Below are 20,763 nucleotides of genomic sequence, written 5' to 3' on the forward strand. Positions count from 1 at the left end.
AGCGAAAACCCTTCTGTGTTTCTTCCACAAGCACATTAGCTCGAGTACAGCTGACCCAAATTGAAGTGCTCGGCTCAAATCACATGTCCATTGTGGATGTGTTTGGAATTCTCTGCGCGGCCGCGCCACAAATGGCTGTTGGTTTTCAGACAGTAGAGCCGATTAACTTGATTTAGGATTAAATTGCTTGCACAAAATTTCATTTACTGCTTACCTCTGGCCGAACGGCCCACATTACAAGCAGCACACACAGAGCCAATGCTCTGCTTAATGTGTAGTGCAGGGGTCGGCAAGTAAGTTTGGCATCGGGCCCAAAAAAATTTTGCCACTAGATGGCGGGCCAGAACATAGTCAAAGGATAATTTAAGAAATTAATTGATGAAAAATGCAACTAGAATTGCCTGTGGCATACTGTTACAGTGTCTTTTGTAACTGTGAGCTGTTACTTGGTGTTAAATCCTGTGGTAGGACAGTCGTTAACAAAATGTCACATTTGTGTGGCGGTGACCGGCAGAGTAGGCTATGTGAGCGGAGTGGAGCGTCAACAATTTCCCCTCCGCGCTCCGGGCATTTAATAACTCCGCTCCTGCTCCTGCTCCGCTCCGGGTTCACTGAAATCAGAAACACTGCTAAAGTATTTCAGTATCACAGTTCTGTTCATAGGCCTATATTAAAAAATTAAATAAAATAATTCCTTGAGAACTAACTTCCTGCTCATGTTCATTACCGTCATTCACATTCTTTCTGATTTGAGTGATCCTTCTCTATCAAGCTAGCTAAATATTTTAAACTTGTGAGTTCTTGTTAAATATGCAGTTATATTACGGCCAGGTCGTTGGCATGAATTGTTCTCGTGATGGAGCGGTGGTGGAGTGCTCTTGGAGCGAGTGAAAACCACGCCGCTCCGACTTTTAAAAAATCTGCTCCTCGCTCCATTCACAATCACACCGCTCCACTCGCGCTCCACTCACATACTCTGATTGCGAGTAGGCCTAACTCTTGCTGTCATGACAGATCTATTTCAGAACCAGCCGCTTTCAAAATAAACTGGCTGCTGCCTGTTGCTGATCACTGGTGTAATGTCTTTACATATATATATATATATATATATAGAGAGAGAGAGAGAGAGATATCTTGTAAAAGTATTTTTTTTTTTAAAAGAATATTAACTTTTATTCATAAAAATGCAATAAATTGTTCAAAAGAGTCAGTATAAAATGCTTTTATTTTGCACAATATATTCATCAAATAATTCGGAAAAAGCAGCACAACTGTTTTTAACATTGATGTTAATAAAAAGCATTTATAAACTATTTATAAACTAAATAAAGATTAGAATGATTTCTGGAGAGATATTTGAAATTAAAATTCAAATATCATCATTTACTCACCCTCAAGTTTACAAACAGTTGATGGTAGCCATTGAATTCCAAAGTATTTTTTCCCATACTATGGAAGAAGATACCATCAACTGTTTGGTTACCAACATTCTTCAAAACATCTTCTTATGTGTTCAAGAGAAGACAAAAACTCATACAGGTCTGGAACAGCTTGAGGGTGAATAAATGATTACAAAATTTTCATTTTTGGGTGAATTAATGCTTTAAAGCATACAGATACTGGGAAATATAGTTTAACAAACGACACTTGGAATGTAGATTTTGAAATATACAGGTTAGATAAACAGAAATGCCAGTTTGTTGTTTGAGAACCACATTAACATTTATCACTACATCAGGTGGCTTAAATTAGAATCAAGTGCAAATTAGAAGAACATTGTTAAACAGAAAGGTCACACATTATATAAACCTCAATAAACTAGTCTGGTTTGGCCACAAGCTTTAAAATGCTTCAAAAGATCAGCCCAAGTCCCTTAAAAGGGTGGTTGTTGAGACCTATGAGTTTGGAAAGGGATTCAAAGCCATTCCCTAACTATTTAAAATTCATTGTTATTTGATGAATAATATCACTTTCACCCATAAATGCAGTCCACACTAAGTTCCAGTATCAATGAGACCACATGTTGAAAAAGGACAAACCTTTTCATGCTGGTTACTTACTTTCACAGCGCTAAATTGAATTGAAGTCGTTCCTGAATCTGCTTACAGCCTATCGATTCTCACTTTATTTAAAAATGTATGACTCTTCTGTCTCTCTCTTTTAAAAATATCCCAGAATTCTCTCTCTACCCCATTACCTAACACTTTTATTTCATCACACGCACACACATTCTCAAATCTCTTGTGCGTTCAGACTGAAAGCTCTGTCTCCCCTCAGTAAATACTCTCAAATTGCTCACGGATTTTATCTGAATCCAGCGTTTTATTTCTCACCTCTCTCTGACATCTCTTAGGAAAGTGTGTGTGTGTGTGTTGTAATGCAGGCATGTAATGCAGTGCTCGGTTTTGCTCAGTCAGCTCTACAGTTATTAACACAATTTACACAGTTATTGCAATGCAGCCGCCAGGATCAACGTGACGCAACCATAGAAGGACACAGAACCACACACATTCATAAAAAAGCATGTGCCCTTGAGTGAAGTGCAGTATATAAACCCAATATTCCCGCTGGCCCAGTTTAAAAACAGGCAATCAATGAAAACTGACCTGTTCATTTGAAAGCGAGGAGGTATGACCCAGCATTTTGCTCTCTGAGTGTGTGAATCTGTCTCTCCGTCTCCTCCCTGATAAGGCCATAATGAAACGTGCCGTTATAAAACAAAACGAGTTGGTCTGGAGGAGAGAAAATTAGTTCTTTGATGGAGTTCCACAGGGGACGAGATCACAGGACGTCTATTTGAGAAAGATCAGAACACAACCTCAGTCAAGCACAGAGAGAGACATGAGAAGGAGAAATTAAGCTTTGGAAGGAGAAATGAAGGTTTTTGCATCTCTCAACCATAGCTCACCCAAAAAAAATGAATGTTCTTCATGTGAAGAACCATACCTGTATGGTTCCCATGGCTCATACAGGTATGGTTTCCAGATACTAAGAAGATACTTGCATGTTTCCTGGAAGACAAATGAAGTACAATTTACCTTGATCTTCAAATTCAAAAAGTTTTCACCCCCGGCTCTTAATGCATTGTGTTTCCTTCAGGTTTATAAGGATGACAATAATTAAGACATTTTTGTTTTGCACTACTCAGTAAAGTGTGTGTGTGTGTTAAAAGCACATGCCTCATATGACTGAATCCAAAACATTTCTCATGGTGTATTTGTTTAATTTAAACGATCACATTTGCTCAGTTTCATAAAGGGTGCCAATACATCTTGAGTTGCCTTTAGACTTCATTAATCTGCATTAATCTGACGGCAGACTGTTGAGAGGGAGTGTGAGAGAGCAAGCAAGAGAGAATTGCCTTAGAGATTGAGGTCTTGCTAGCACAGCTTCAGTCTGTTCTTTACTCTGATTGCTACATGAGTTTGCTTGTGCATGTAAGAGGTGAGGCGTTTAGGGTGAGATGTTTCTCTTCTTTTTTTTTGTATTGGCCAACTGATACCATACGTAATTGCAGCTTTTATACAAGTGGTTTTATACATGTGATATATAAATGTCTTAGGCCCAAAACACACTTAATGCAGTATTTGAATTTTACTTTATATTTTACTCATGAACTAATATAAGCATTCTGGCAGATAATTACTTTAATATTATGAACAATGAGCAAAAAAAAAAAAAAAAAATCATTAAATAAAGGCACATGGTAATATTCTATATAATTTTGTTTACATAATTTAAGAATAAAACATGTGAAAATAAATCATGTTAAATCATGCCAGTGAATTTGTTATGAATTGAATTTTTAATTATAATGTACAGTATTGAAAATTAACATACAGTACATTTTGAGAATGCTTAAAGGAATAGTTCACCCCCCCCCCCCCCCCCCACAAAAAAACAAAATGTTGAAAATTTACTCCAAGATGCAATGACATTGTTTCCTTTCAGAACATTTGAGATGGTCCTCAGTGCAGAACACAAGATCCAGGAGGATCCAATCTAAATGTAAAAATAGGAGATATGAGCAATCAAATATCCAATATGAATGAAGGCAACTCTATTGTTCGCTTAAATGTTGAGGTTTGTTAGTACCACATAGTAACGCACGTTAAAGTCAACATGAAATCAGAAATATCCTAATAATATACCTCACTTTGAATGTTACCCGCATTTCCCTTTTAACAAACAAATCTATTCCCTCCATTTATTTTGTATGGTTTTACTCAGATTAACTGAATTGGTTGTGAAGATTTTACATTTTTAACTATGTATATTGAGGCTGCACTCGTGATGCTTTGGCCAAGCATTTGTGTCTGCGTTTGCGTGTTGACATGGTATTTTTCTGGCATTAGTTTGTGAGAGAGCGAGACTTTGAGGACTTGAAAGTGCCAGTCAAAGAATATTAATTCACATCCAAATAGCATGAATGTTTATCTGTGTATGTTTGAATCACAGGGCATTTTAGTGTATTACAGTTTTACAGACCTGATATGAGCTGACAGGTGTAGCTAAGCGCAGCTAAACATCACATATAACACAGGGAGAGCGAAAGAGAAAGGCATAAATGATCATTTTATGCAGTGTGCGTGATCTTTTGATTTATGTAGGGTATGTGTGTGAGTCATTACTCAGTAGCAGCAATACCATGTTAGAGACAGGTGGTCATGTGATCAGAGGAGGTCATTGCGATGCTGGGATGTAGATTTAGATATTCTGGATTCCACAACAGAGATCCAAATCAATAGCAATGAACTGTTATTGCTATTGTCGTCAGCCACCATACACTCAGCATTCAGTACAGATGCAGCCGACAGAGAGATCAGAGAAGGTGCATGTCCTGGTCATGAATTGAAAATTGTGAGTTTTGGGAATAATTTCATAGATTACCATTGTCAAGTGAGCCCTAATTAGATCAACAGTCCTAGATAAATAAATGTGTGAGCTTTTAGATTGCAAAAGAAAAAATATAAATGGCATACATTATTAATAACAGTAATTCATTTGAATTTGTTAAATATTTATAAAGCACATTCTATTTTTATTGTTGTAGTGCACGGATTACTCATTAATATTAAAGTCAATAAGCAGTAATAAAACAAATAAAAAATATATCTTGCCCATAAACATTTCACTAATTAAATAAAATATAATTATGATATTATTATATAACATGCCTCGTGCATACATCAAATACCGTTTTATTTATAGTAAGCCGCATCTGCTGAAAACTCTACTGTATTTTGCTAAAAGCACTTCATTTCTGACCACATGTGTTTGACTTCCAGCAGTGTGTGATGGGGAGTCTTGAGCGTAATCAAATCAAATACAAACACACTCGATCGGTTCCCTGCAGTCTGGGTGTCTTTGATATTACACTCCATGCTCTATGGTGTGAATCATATCCTACTTTGTGTATTTCTGTGTGTGATAACTTAGCATCCATGTTTAATTGTCCATCTACACACAAGCTCTACTTTGCAGCATATGTTCACAAGCTGGGTGTGTGTGTGTGTGTGTGTGTGTTTGATGCATCGCAGTGACGTCAGTCATTTAGCTTTGCCCTGAAGCCTCATCTGTTCTGGAAAGTGCTGTGTGTGTGTATGTGTGTGTGTGCATTCACGGTGACAATTGTATGAGTGTGTGGCAGAATGGGGGAAGCCTTTTGTGATGTTTTCATTCAGATAATGATGAGAGATGAAATAAAGGAATCTGATACAAGGGATAGATTTACATGAGTAGAAAATCTGACCACAGTAAAGCAGTAATCTGCAAGCAGCATTATCAGAATATAAAAAGTCATATATGGAAGAAGCATAACTGAATTAATCACATTCTAATTTTAACTGCACTATTTTTAAGACACCACACTCTGTTTATGATGACGGCTTGAGATAGTATGTGAACACAAACGTCTAGTAAGCTCGATTTCACACATTATTGTTGCATTCCGAAATGTGTCCGAAGTAGTTGCAGATTCTTATCTTATAATTTTCTCACAATTATTTATATCTCACAATTCATGACTTGTTCTGACCTCAGAAATGTGAGTTTACATCTTGCAATTTTATCTTTTTTTCCCCCCTTGTAAATCTGACTTTACATCTTGCAATTTTTTTCCTGCTGATTAAAAAAATAAAAAGGTAATTGCAGCATTTGATCCTGATTCTAACTTGTTTCTGACACTTTTTTTCACAATTGAGGATCACAATTCAAACTTCTCTTCATCAGAATTTATATCAATTGATATATTGTAAATAAATTAAATTATTTGAAATTCCATGAGACATTATAATATTTAATTCGAAAAATTAAATTAAAGAGCAATACAATTATAATTATTATAAATAATGTGTAACCCTTTACAATTAGGTTTCATTTGTTAATAAGAACTGACAATGAAAAATATCTATATAGCATTTATTAGTCTTAGATCATGTTCATTTCAAGATTTACTAATACATTATTAAAATTAAAATGTGTACCTATTAATATTATTTATTGCACCTGGTCTAACATGAACTAACAATTGTATTTTTATTAACCTATACGTTAACAAAGATTCATAAATACTGTAATAAATGTATTGCTTATTGTTGCTTAAAGTAAAGCCAATAATGTTAAATAATGGGACTTTACTATAAAGTGTTGCTGAATAATTTAACAAAAAAAACATAAAATTGTTAAATATTAAATATAAAATTAATTTTTCAGAACATTGTTTAATGTGTTTTATGCAAATAGGAATATAAATGCAACAGAGCTTCAACCATGTATAAACGGCTAAACAAGAATATTGTTTTATTATAATAAGATGAATAGTGTTTGCAGTGCATATAAACCCTGGTTGCTGACGCACACAGACAGACAGACACACATGCACGCATGCACACACACACACACACACACACACATATAAATACACCTCCTTCTGCGCTTTGGGACTGCACTTGGCAGCTGTCAGATTCATTATAATTCGAGAGAGGGATCATAGATAGAAAGGGATCCATTTTTTTAGAAGAAGAATGACAAGAGAATACAAACGACTGCATTCATGTGCAGATAACAGCAGAAAGACAGACACAGAGAGACAAGGACAAACTGCTGGAAAACATACCTGTGATCATGACATTTGGGCAACTTGTGCTGTTTGCTGAGCTGTGAGCGTGTGTTTGAGATGCCTGTGCCAATTCCAATAGGTGATCTATATCAGTTCATCCACCAAAATGTCTACATACACAAACATCCCAAGGGACTGTGTGTGTGTGTGTAAATTTCTTTACTATCTGTACTTTGAAGTAGTGCTCATGAATAGTCTGACCAAGTGTTTTCAGGGTGTTTCTCATCTGGACTTGAAAAAGACAAACAAAAACTCGAATTGTGATTGGGTCTCCATGTAGAGAATACCAGAATAAGACAAAATCAAAGATGTAGTTGGTTATGTTTGTTAAGGCAAGCATATTTAACAACTTTTCTAAGCAATCAGATTTATTTTCACATTAATGGACAATAAAATCGGTGAAAACATCTCATATACATACATATCTCCCTCTGCTTATTTCTTTTTAACATTTGAGCGTTGAAATGATGAGGGTTGTCCATTTGTCAAAACTTCCCCCACAATGCTCTTGTCTCAAGTTTAGTTAATAAGCAGAGGGTCTGTAAATTTCCAGGAGTCAGCAGAGAGAATTTGCTGCTGTCAGGCGTTACTGAGTTTCTACAGAAAATCAGTCAGGTGGGGAAGGATGTCAAACTTCATTGCTTTTCCGTTACCCAGCAAATCTTCTCCTCCCGCCAATAGATTACTAAAACAGATACATGCACTGACATTGAATGATTTTATTGTCAAGCAGACAACCTTGAACAAAACCACATGCTTTCTCATGAAACGACAAGGGTGAAACTAAAAGGTCTCTTTTACGGAGATTAGCACACAAAGACAGACACACAGCCTCTGGTTTGCTGCTAACCATATCTGAGGCTCTTTGTAGTGTGTCAGGCACATCAGGGCCAAATATTTCCCCTACTGTGATATCACTAATGGCTAATGCACCAGAAACACACAAACATACACATACACATACAGTCTCTCTCACTGGAGCAGCATTAGCCCTGTGGCTAACCGGTCTGCTATGAACCATCTGCCTCACCAGCTATAACTGATTCCCAATGCATGACGAGATTGAAAACAAAACTCTCTGCTGCAATGTATTTTGATGTTATGGATGCTTTAAACTTTACTGCTAATAAAGTGGTTGTTATTAACTTAAATGATCAGTTATTGCATAGTGATGTAAATAGTTTCATATGACCAGATATGGAAGGCTCTTTCCGCCACGGAATAAAAAAATTGAAAAAGGTAATTACAACTTTTATCTTACATTTCTGACTTTTTTCTTGTAGTTTATATCTCACATATTATATCTCATCATTGTTCTAACAAATCAAAAAACAGTCAGAATTTTTAGATAAAAACTCAGCGTTACGCGATATAAAGAACTTGTGTAATTAACGTGAAAAATACTTGAACATGAAAAATTATGTTTTGATATCTTTCTGCGGTTGTTATAAAATACCTTCTGATGTTCATTTGTGTTTATTTTGTGCTTTAACTAGTAAATATGAAAAGATGATAAGTTCACGAACCGCTTGAACTGAGGCTCTACAGTGATCTGATCAGCATTTGAATTTCTTAAAAAATGTAGAGCAAAGAGTGAGCTGACAACACGCCGATCGAAAAAAAAAAACAGAGCATGTTACTTTTGGTATGAATTAAAGTCTCAGCTTTCAAATTCTGGCATTTTTTAAGAAAATCAAACAATACCGTTTTGTGGCTCTTTAATATTTTGTGACATAATTTTTTTATTCCATGGCAGAAACAAACAAACAAAATCACAATTACGAGGTGAAAACTTCGAATTCTGAGAAACAAGTTAAGAATTGTGAGATGTAAAAATAAATTATGAAATAAAAAGCCGCAATGAATTTTTTTTTTATTCCAAAACATAAAAAAATGTTCATCATGACCATAACTAAATTATTCTAATTATCAATGAAGTCATTTGAGCCGAAAGAACTAAAGATCACAGATCTTCTTTGCAAGCAGGTGAATTAGCTAATGCATCCTCTATGAGATTATTCATTAATCAATCTAACATAAGCAATCTTACAGTTTACACTTGGACACCCTGAAGCAAACAACTAATTTAACAGTTGCATGCTAGTCTAAATGCATAACTCGCACTGTTTATAAAGTGTTGCAGTAACAACACGCTACACATTCTGCAATATCCTAAACAGTCTCTAAAACATGGATTTATTAAAAAGCATTATTAATTCACAACAAAGTAACTTATACCCATTATTGTCACGGAACGCTAAGAGGAGCGCCGTGGAAAGACGAAGTCTGGGTCCAAGTGCAGGTGAGGGTATTTAATGGAAACAAAAAGGCCAACACGGCACAAAAAACGAAACAGAAAAGGTCTGGGATACCAGACGGCAGCACAGTGCATGTATCCCAGACCACAGCAGACACTAGAAACAAAACACTGTAACACATTTACACACGCCAAATAATGCAACCAGACAGAGTGGTAGGAGAGGGGAGATTAAATAGTCCGTGGCAATTGGGAACAGCTGTGGGTGTAATGAGTGGGACAGGTGTGTGTAATGTGACAGGTGTACGTGATGTGGCAGGTGTACGTGATGTGGCAGGTGTACGTGATGTGGCAGGTGTACGTGATTACGTGAGGTGAGTCCGGGTGGAAGGGAGATGGTGACCTCTGGTGGCGACAGGGAGAAGCGCAGGGCCCGGACTCGTGACATGACCCCTCCTTTAAGGAACGGCTTCCAGACGTTCCACAAGATCCCCCCAAAAGTCCAGAGGGAGGTGGAACAGGGGGAGGGATGGTGGGCCAGGCCCGTGTAGAGGAAGGGAACCTGGGCTCTGAGGCAGCGCCGGCGGGATGGAGACCCAGGGCAGAACCGGCGGCCACCACCGCGGTGAGTGTGGAGCTGCCACCCTGGAGCGGGCAATGGTGGGCTCCACCGCTTCGGGGGGCACATCAGGGTGGGGAACATCAGCAAACACCGCTCTCACGGGGGCTTCGTGAGCGAACACCGCTCTCTCGGGGGCCTCGTGAGCGAGCACAGCTGTCTCGGGAGCCTCGTGAGCGAGCACCGCTCTCTCGGGGGCTTCGTGAGGGAGCACAGCTGTCTCGGGAGCTTCGTGAGCGAGCACAGCTGTCTCGGGAGGAACGTGAGCGAGCACAGCTGTCTCGGGAGGAACGTGAGCGAGCACAGCGGTCTCGGGAGGAACGTGAGCGAGCACAGCGGTCTCGGGAGGAACGTGAGCGAGCACAGCGGTCTCGGGAGGAACGTGAGCGAGCACAGCGGTCTCGGGAAGAACGTGAGCGAGCACAGCTGTCTCGGGAGGAACGTGAGCGGTCACCATCGCCTCGGGAACCTCGTGAGCGAACACCATCGCCTCGGGAGGAACGTGAGCGAACACCGCTCTCTCGGGGGCTTCGTGGGGGAGCACAGCTGTCTCGGGAGGAATGTGAGCGAGCACAGCTGTCTCGGGAAGAACGTGAGCGAGCACAGCTGTCTCGGGAAGAACGTGAGCGAGCACAGCTGTCTCGGGAAGAACGTGAGCGAGCACAGCTGTCTCGGGAGGAACGTGAGCGAACACCGCTCTCTCGGGGGCTTCGTGAGCGAACACCGCTTTCTCGGGGGCCTCGTGAGCGAGCACAGCTGTCTCAGGAGCCTCGTGAGCGGACACCGCTCTCTCGGGAGCCTCGTGAGCGAGCACAGCTGTCTCGGGAGGAACGTGAGCGAGCACAGCTGTCTCGGGAGGAACGTGAGCGGCCAACGCCGCTCGCACCGACATCAGCGAGGGTTCCCGCACGCTGCGCATCAGACCAGGATGCTCCGGAAGCGGGCGCGAGGCACTGGGCGCGTCCGCCGCCGTCCCCCGGGTCGCCACCTCGGGAGAACTGTGAACGGGCTCCGCAGCTAACTCCAACCTGAAGGCTGAGCCGCTCACCTGCAGAGCCAGGTTAATGTAGTCCTCCAGCGACTCCCCGGGGTCCCAGTAAGGTACCAGGGACTTGAATGGCTCAGCCAGGCCTCCCCAGAAGAAGACCATGAGGCAGGTCTTCTCCGTCGCCGACTGACGAGCTCCTTTAATGAAGTCCCTGGCATAATCCTCCATGCTCCGGTCTCCCTGGCGGATGTGGAGAAACCTCCCTGCTGGACCCATCTTTGGCTGGTTGCATTCTGTCACGGAACGCTAAGAGGAGCGCCGTGGAAAGACGAAGTCTGGGTCCAAGTGCAGGTGAGGGTATTTAATGGAAACAAAAAGGCCAACACGGCACAAAAAACGAAACAGAAAAGGTCTGGGATACCAGACGGCAGCACAGTGCATGTATCCCAGACCACAGCAGACACTAGAAACAAAACACTGTAACACATTTACACACGCCAAATAATGCAACCAGACAGAGTGGTAGGAGAGGGGAGATTAAATAGTCCGTGGCAATTGGGAACAGCTGTGGGTGTAATGAGTGGGACAGGTGTGTGTAATGTGACAGGTGTACGTGATGTGGCAGGTGTACGTGATGTGGCAGGTGTACGTGATTACGTGAGGTGAGTCCGGGTGGAAGGGAGATGGTGACCTCTGGTGGCGACAGGGAGAAGCGCAGGGCCCGGACTCGTGACAATTATATGCTATAAGTATCACAACTAGGAGAGTTTTGTCTTTGTATTGCGTGGTTTTACAGTATGTTTAAAATATATTATAAATAAAAGATGATTAATTTTTTATAAAAACTGCAAATATGTTGGTGTGTTACTGTTTGACATATTTTCAATATTAAATTTTTTTAACATTATCATAAACCAAATAAGCATATTTTTTTGTTTATTAAAATTATATTCCATTCCTAGTAGAGTAAATTGGACTAGATAATATAATTATCAAATAATGAATTGACAATGAAGCACTGAAAAAGAGATTTTGCCAAAAAAAAAAAAAAAAGTGTTACTGAAATGTAAGCTGGTCCAAACTGCCTGAGAGTTTTTTATTTTTTATTTTTTATCATGGCAGTGACTACTTTGATTAGGAGGTCTAGCATATAGGCTTACGAGTTCTTGTCAAAGTGCTCCCAACCGAGTCTTAAAGTGAGTTTAGAAGCCAGTTGGGGGCACTTAAAACTGATTTGGGACGCCTGCAGTTAGTCTTTCCACCTGTGATTACCACTGGAGTACCTTAATGGGAATTTTGCTGAAAAGTAACAGTTTAATTAAAGACCATGTTTCTGTAATGAAAAGGGAACATGCTGAGAGAACATCAGCAATATTGGAAATCTCTCAAATAATTTTTTCTAATACACACTCATGCAATCCAATCCAGCATATGTATGGCCAATCAGAAATTCATTCATCACACACATTAACACCCCTGGAAGTTAAGACCATCAGCATGATTAACGATCATTTTCTATCAATAAACAGCTGAATGATGGTTGATTGCTGCTCTGTTCTGAAGTATAAAATCTGGCTGTAGGTGAAACAGATTGAGCCGTTTAAAATATTTAATTGCGAAACAGAACAGCAAGTGAACGGAGATATTCTTGGTGAACACCGCTGGGAGCAGATGAGTGGAGCATGTGTGTAGATGTTTCTCAGATTGCATGTACACATGTGCTCTGTGCATCCTTGCATGTGATCACGACATAAGAAACATTCTCCAGAGAGCAACCGTAAAAGACTAACATGTGATTTGAGATGCATTTAAAGATCATGTTGCCACATTCCTACAACCTTGATCCACCAGAGATCAATCAAAGTGTTTGGTTTAGGACTAGCACAGTGCAAATTTAAGATCAATTAAGATCAACCGACATGTCAATTTAAGTCAGTTTTGTTTTAAATATACATTTCCAACTACATTTCCCGATGGGAATCTGCATCAAATTTTTCACTAAGAACAAATTGTGCTCACTGATTACTCTGAATGATGACTAAAAGTCCTCTACTGCCTAATATTTAATAACTGAATCGGTTGAAAAGAACATACATTTCGGTAAACCAATTTTGTTGGTGAAAGAGAATTATCTAAACTGACGTTAATGTTTAATTACTTTGCAGTTTGTGGAATTTTTCTTAAATATGTGAAATCAATTAAATAAAACCAATGTTGCCTGTGGTCAAAATATCACTGCATTTGAGTTGGGGAATAAATTTGATTGTTATTTTGATTGTGACTTTTCATTTCACAATTCTGAGTGGGAAAAGATATCGCAAGTTTATTGCAAGTTTTTATCTCACAATTCTGACTGTATAACTCACCATTGTGAGTTTATATCATGCAATTAAAAAAAAACTATTAAACAACTTTTTAGCGAGTAAAAAATCTAAATTGTGAGATAAAAAATCACAAGTACCTTTTTAAGTGGTAGAAATGGGCTTCCATCTGATATCTAATCTGATATTTAAAAGTCTTTTTTTCCTGCTAAAATATCTCAAAACATTGAATTGACTTAAGAAACAAAACCACATGAAACATTTTGATTTTTGTCAGAAAATATCTTTAATAAGAATGTATTTTGTCTTAATGCACTGGCAAATTACATGTTTTAAGCATAAGTTTAAACATGAAAAATCTATCAGTGCAGTATAAAACAAAATTAAATGCATTTATGTTTATGATACAATATATATAAAAAACAAGTAAACAAGAGCAAGAAAATACATTATATAACAAGAAAAAAAAAAAAATATATATATATATGATTTAAGTGTTGTTAGCACAATATTATACAGTTACAATCAGCTTTTTAAAATTACTACTCTTTCTTTTAAAAAAGTAATATAATAATATAGACTTAAATTACGTGATTGTTTTAATATACTTTACCTTCACAATTGCCTGTGTGTTAAATAAGCTATCTTCAGGTCCACCAAAGGCCAGGATATGATACGGCTAGGAACAGGAAGTTTGTAGACAGCCATAGTCCTGTGTGGCCTGTACTGGCTTTGAGGAGACAGAAGAAATGATTTACAGGGCAGCACATCAGTCGAGCATACAGCAGAGAGCTGGCCAGAGCCGAGTGCCTCGTTCTCCTGGTCGTTATCATGAAAGAGACAGACCCATCTCGTATGCCTTAGCCCAGCGATCCTGGCAACTGTTGCTTTAGAAATGTCCCAAGATTCCATCCTGCCCTGAATCTCAGCCTGTGGAATAGAGAATGTTGAGACAATGATGTCACAAGGGAAATAACGGAACCTTGAACAGCAGCCGAGCAGAATTATTTTGAATTGCACTGGAATAAGGTCACACTTGCACTTCCTGTGCACCTACACAATTTTAATGCAACCACCGAAGCACTTGCCAGTAGGGGATGGATGAATTGAGAGGGTTGGTTGTTAGTTAAGTGTTAGAGAGACATTATAGCTGCCTTGAGAGTTCAGATATGGCTCAGTACTGGACAATCAGTGAAGGTTACGGTCACTGAAGCTCCCAGTGAGGGCCTTGGATAGATTCTGATGGTGAGAACAGGAATTAGTGAACAAAGGAAGGGACAGAGCCAAGGACAGGTGGGGCAGTTATTGAAACATTTTCTGAAAGCATAGTGTGGACAGAATGACATAAAAAGAAAGAATTAAATTTAAATACAGAATAATTGCTAAGAATATATGTGCATACAAATGAGTGCAAAGAAGTACATTCAGTAAATCCATATATAAATAAACAAACAAACCAGTATGTGGTGTTTGGTGACACTCAGTTGCATCCATCTTTAAAGTTCTTGTACTATAGGAACGATTCCTGTTTAACAATGGAATATGATGATGTAATCTAGTTTTAAACTGACTCTTCATTAAGGCCCGCCTTAAAATGCTGCTGACCAATCGTGCTTTAGTAACTATTGTCATTCGCCATTTTACTGGATAAGCATTTTTTTTAATGCACTTCTTGGAGCTGTGTGATGGATTTGTTCTAAACTATTTTATGCAAATAATCCACTTATAGGATTTAAATACATTTTGAAATGCAGCATTCATGGTCTGAGCTGTCAACACAACAGATCTCGTCACAGTTGCTGCTGATGTGTCCTACGATGAGAATAAAGGCCACAGCTGTCGCCAACCGGATCTCATGATGAAAACGTACCTGAGGGAACTTTTTTAGGTTTAGGTGTAGTGCAGATGGTACGTTATTTTAAAATGTAACAGAGCATCAGAGTTATAGCGCCACTCAATGGACATTTCAAGTCAAAACTGCGGTGACACGTACAAAACCAACATCACATAAAACGTACCATATGTACGTTCATCTGTTTCGTGGGAAAAAAAGCGCGCATTTCACATCGAATATGTCACAAAACAAACATGGCACTACGTAGTTCATGTTTTGTAAAAAAGTTCCCACAGGTACGTTTTCATCATGAGATCAGGCTCGGTGTCGCACATAAACCGACTAGATGTTGTCAGATTTATGGGGTTTAACTTTCGGCGTCTTCGTTTGTCTACTGCAGCTGTAATCTGCTTGGACTCGAAGGAATTTGCAGTTGACCCTTCAGAAAGAGCTTGATTGACAGGTAATCTGACCAATCATAATGCAGAATCCACCATTAAGTCCGACAAACAAATCAGACAGTAGAGTAGATTAACTTCAATGGACTGAAACTTGAAAAATGGAGTGTATTAACGTCTTTCTATGGTTGAAATTTTCTGATGTGCATTCATGTTTATTTAGTGTTTTAACTACATATGAAAAGATGATCGGTTCATGTGCCACGTGAACTGAGGCACTACAGTGATGTTTTTTGTTGTTTATTTTTGCGAAGGGTCAATTGAACATATAGACCAACATTTATGTATTGATTCAGGTCATTGCTGTGTTGATGGGTTGCATAAATGCTAAAAAACTGTTCTGTTCGCTTACACTAATGTGACCAGCTGTAATTGCTTTCAAAAGAGAATTTTCTCATTTTAATTGACTGTGAAAAGTCTTTGCAATTTTTAATCACTTTAATGCATAATTTAAAGATTTATTTACAGAAAATGGTTAAAAATACTTTGCAATGTCCTAATTCTTTCCAGAAATTGATCTACAGCACTTTAGGAGCACGGTTTACTAAAAGATTGCATTATTCGTTGAAATCTCAAGTTCATTCCTTTCCTCAAGACAGGTAATGCCAGGTCTCTAAGACTTGAAGACAAACAACTTGAATTAGTGAGACGTGCAAAACACTGGCCTGGGCTCACGGTTTGTATTGCTCACCCTTATTTGCCAAGTGCCCTGCTGAGAAACTGATGGCGTACAATCCTGTCTTTTTTAGGGCCCTGACGGAATTGCTGAAACAGCCAGGCGAGCCCGGGGGTGTGGACAGAGGAGGAGGCCACCACCCTATCGGATCCAACGGCATCTCCGGCAGGTCAATGCGCACCAACAACGGTGAGTCAGAGCTTCAGAGTCTCTGCTGAGCTGAATCTCAGGGACTCACAGATATAATGAACATCAAATAAAATATAATGAACGTCAAACATTCAATGTTGAGGTAAAAAGGAGCCTTGACAGGTTGCTTGCATTTGTATTTCCATTGCCAATATTCAGATGTGAGTCCTGGAGATTTTGACACATGTGAAGTATTGATCCTATAATTGTTTAAATATGTGTGTAACAAATACTTTCTATAGCCCAGTTTAATATGCAGTGACAACTTTAACTGTTGTTGATTTTTATACTGTGGCACTTTCAAAACATTGCTGTTTTTTTGACCAGCCTTGCATTTTATCATTGGCTCAACTAATGGTGCCAATTTCAGGGAGGGACTATTTGGTTGACTGACCAATTAAAACCTCTAACCAATGATGTTGTTGCTTACTAAAGCTAAAAAAATTCTGTAATTGAAATAAAGCTGAAAGAAAATAAAAATTAAATATAAATGTTAGATGTCAGATGTCTTGGCATTCAATGTGAAGGACTAAAATTACTTAAAAAAAAAAAAACCTAATTAAATAAATATAACAATTAAACCCTGATAGAAATATACAAATTACACAATTTCATAAAATAAAAAACGAAAACAAAACTGTAAGCTGATTCAATAAATACTTTAACAGTATATAAATAAATGCAAAAAAAAAAATTCAGCACAAATATCAAAGCATTAATAAATCAAGATACAATTACTTGAGAGGCACAGTGACATAATTATTTTTTTTTTTTTTGTGTGAAAAAACATTTATTACAATTAAGTAATTTTACATTTACATTTTACACTTAAAACCAGGAAAAAATGTCTGCCGATAGGGTAAGAAACCTTTATTTTTATTTATTTTTGGTTTCGTTTTTTACCCCATTGACAAATTTATTTTCCTCGTTGTTTTTAAGCATAAAGTCATTTAATTTTGATCAGTTTTGCAGACAACAAGACTTTTACTTTTAAGCTTAAGTTTTAGTAATTTGATTCTGTGCTTTTGTAATTTTTATTAGCTTTTAAAATCCTTTTTCTATGAATTTTTCTATATACTTTAAAATTTCCTATTAATATATATATATTTTTTTTCCTGAGGAAAAATAAATTGCAGTATAAAATACCACTGCCCTTAACACTCTGCCATGCAACTCATTCTGAAATGTGCTACGGGCACGGATTGTACCTCAAATTGATGAGGAGAGGTGCACTTTTACTTTTATGCAAACAGACTTTCACCTTGGAGAAAAAGGGTGAAAAAATCATAAAGACGGAGAGAACTGTCTGTAATAGAACCTTAAGTGCTTATCTCCCCCAGAACAATCTGATAATTAAATAGCAACACCTTTTAATAATCCTGTTTGGTGCCACTAAAGTTGCAGCAATTACACTTGAAAGCTTTAAGTTTTGGTTAAGTTTTAACCAAAGCTTTGATTTTGGTTTGCTTGAATAAACTGCAAAATTGTTTTTATTATTATTATTTATTTAGCTAAGTCATCATTCAGTACATCATTCTCTTTGCAGTCAAAACTAAAGTTCTTGTGCAAACACGACCCATTAAATGTTCTGCAGATACACATCGGCTGACAACATTATTGATAAAATCTCAGCAAACGCAATGAGGCTTAAAGGCCATCACCTTTTGCCCTGTAAGGGTAATGAACTGGAATGAGGGAGTAATTAAATTTTCGGATATGAGCAGTCCTACTGCTGCTCCCTCTCAGCCTTAGAAGAGGAAGTGGCTTAACGAAGCAACTGTGCTAATTAAGGCATAATTAAGAAACTTCAGCCAAGACCTGCTGATCAACAACATCTCTCCAGCTTACGCACACACTTCATCACAGGTGTGAGTTTTCCTTGGGAGTGTGAGAATTTCCACTGTGCCAGTGTTTCTGCTCATGCTTCTTTTATCTTCTTCCTCTTCTAAATCTACCTCTCCAATAAGAGTTTAATTAAGTGCTCATTAAACCAGCTTGAATACACTAAGGCTCACAAGGGTCTAAGAACGATCCATCTGCATTTACACACACACAAACACAGCTGAAGAGTCATGACAAGTAGACCCACGTCGACACAGGTGGTCAGGAAGGACTGATGGATGGATGAATTTGAAAGGAGAAAGATAGAAATGAGGTGACGAAGGTGAAGTATGATGATGAACTTCATGAGAAGAGTGGTGTGTAGAAAAAATAGATGTAAATAATTAGAATAATAATTTACAAAAAGCACAAACATTCATTTAATTCATTGATTAATATGGATTAAGTTTGTTGACATAAATGCATGATAAAGTCTTATTTCAGTTCATTAGCTTAACATAGCTGTTTCAATGAAATAAAACAGGAAAAAATATGTATAAAAATATATAAATGTATGTATTCATAAAACAAATAATATAAAAGGATATATATATAAAATTACATTATAAAATATAAAAATATTAACAAAACATAATGTTATGAAAAAACATTATGCTGCAGCTGTTTTCAGATTAAAAATTAATAAAAAAAAAAAGTTAAATTTTTTGTATCAAACTGTTGGTAATTCTTGATGTAGTTGGTGGTTTCCCCTATTTTTTGGAGTGCAAAGTGGTCTGCAGTCTTTGTTGAAGAAGTGAAAGGAGGAGTGCACCTGGATAGTTTGAGAAGCACTTTCCACATGAAGGAAAATGAGATTTCAGGAATCAAGAAACCCAGGTGAGGGAACCTGGCAGAGAAAAATAGAAGGAAAATGAGACAGAGATTGAATGAATAAATAGTAAGAGAGAGATGGGAGGGGAGGAAAAATACCTAAGGGGAGGAATAAAGAAAGAGCGAATGAGACAAGAGGAAAGATGAATGAGTGTGGGAGAGGAATGGTGTGGGTGTGATAGGCTGTCAAATGAAAGGAGAATTAGAGCGATGTTTAGAGAGGAGAATGAGAACTGAATGAGAGAACTGTCTCTCACTCTTCCATCATCCTTCCATCCCGGCTCAACAAATATTTGAAACATTGGGGTCATGACTTTTCGCAGAAGCGTATGCTTTAAATAAGCATCATTATGATTATCATATTTCCAATTATAATTGTTATTAGTCATATTTTCAACAGCCAGGATCACAATTTAATCACAGCTAAGGTGAGTATAAACACAAAGCAATAAACTCAGGCGTGTAGCTCAAGCCACATTGTTTGTGCTGTGGACATTAATAATATCATGCAGCTTATTGTTATTATTACCCACAAACACCCTGGCATAATGGTGGCAAGTTTTCCAGCCAAACAAAACAACTTTGCCCTCTTAAAAATAAAGGGTTTTCTAAAGAATTACAAGTTATTAATGAACAGTGTTGGGGGTAATGCATTACAAGTAACGTAAGTTACGCAAGATTACTTTTTTCAAGTAACTAGTAAAGTAACGCATTACTTTGTAATTTAGAAGGAAATATCGGAGTTATTTTTCAAACAAGTAACGCCAGTTACTTTGTTTTCCTATGTATTGATTGACAGCTGTCATGTTGCCAAGTTGAGAGAAATCGGGAATAAGTGCAGAGGCGTTGTGTGCGCTGTGTGTGAACATGATGTTACTGTAGTTCTAGACTAAATATGAACATGTATTTACTTATCTCACCTGCACAAAAACTGATTCAGAATTACTCAAAATGAATAAAAACAGTCAAATGCAAACTCAGAATATTATACAACATTAAATAAGACAAATATAATTTCTGTATTTAATCCCATTTTATTAACCAATGTCTTTGCTACTGACCTTTGATGATCCAGTTCAACCATACACATTTGTGTTTCATTTTTGTTATTGCTGAATAGTGTTGAACTTTCTTCTCCTGCGTCTTATTCTTCATGCAATTTGTTTGAGTTGCGCCCTCTACTGTACACACGTGAATTTACATTTCCTTCAGTCTGACGTGTATTCAGTTAAACTGTTGATGTGAAAGGGCTTTTACATTTGTAAAAGAATAACGTTTTATAATAAAAACAAACAAGCAAGCTCTGCCCAGATTTAAAAAGTAACGTAGTGCATTACTTCCCATAAAAAGTAAATAAGTAACATAATAGTGTGCAGTAGTGCATTACTTTTAAAAGTAACTTTCCCCAACACTGTTAATGAAACGTTTTGGTTCTACACTCTAAAGGCTTTGTCAGGCAACCTTAAAAATGTACTTCATGTCGGCACCGATATAGCCCTGTGAGTAGCACACGCCGACATACAATGACATTGTACTAGAGGTCTGCCGGTGTTGTGCCGAATTCTGCACCCTGCCAAATTATGCACCGG

General features: G+C 37.9%; 1 protein-coding gene across 1 annotated transcript in view; it reads left to right on the forward strand.

Annotated features, from left to right (window-relative positions):
* The window catches only part of LOC306860595 (protein shisa-9-like), a gene marked incomplete at both ends in the record, with an annotated part of 62,493 nt that overhangs the window by 11,034 nt on the left and 30,696 nt on the right, over nucleotides 1–20,763 (forward strand). The window contains one exon of the mRNA XM_079402367.1: nucleotides 16,347–16,462. Coding sequence (XP_079258493.1) covers nucleotides 16,347–16,462 — 116 coding nt within the window. The remainder of the gene's footprint in view (nucleotides 1–16,346; nucleotides 16,463–20,763) is intronic.

The sequence above is a fragment of the Barbus barbus genome, assembly GCF_936440315.1.
Source record: "Barbus barbus genome assembly, chromosome: 4".
Taxonomy (NCBI): Eukaryota; Metazoa; Chordata; class Actinopteri; order Cypriniformes; family Cyprinidae; genus Barbus; species Barbus barbus.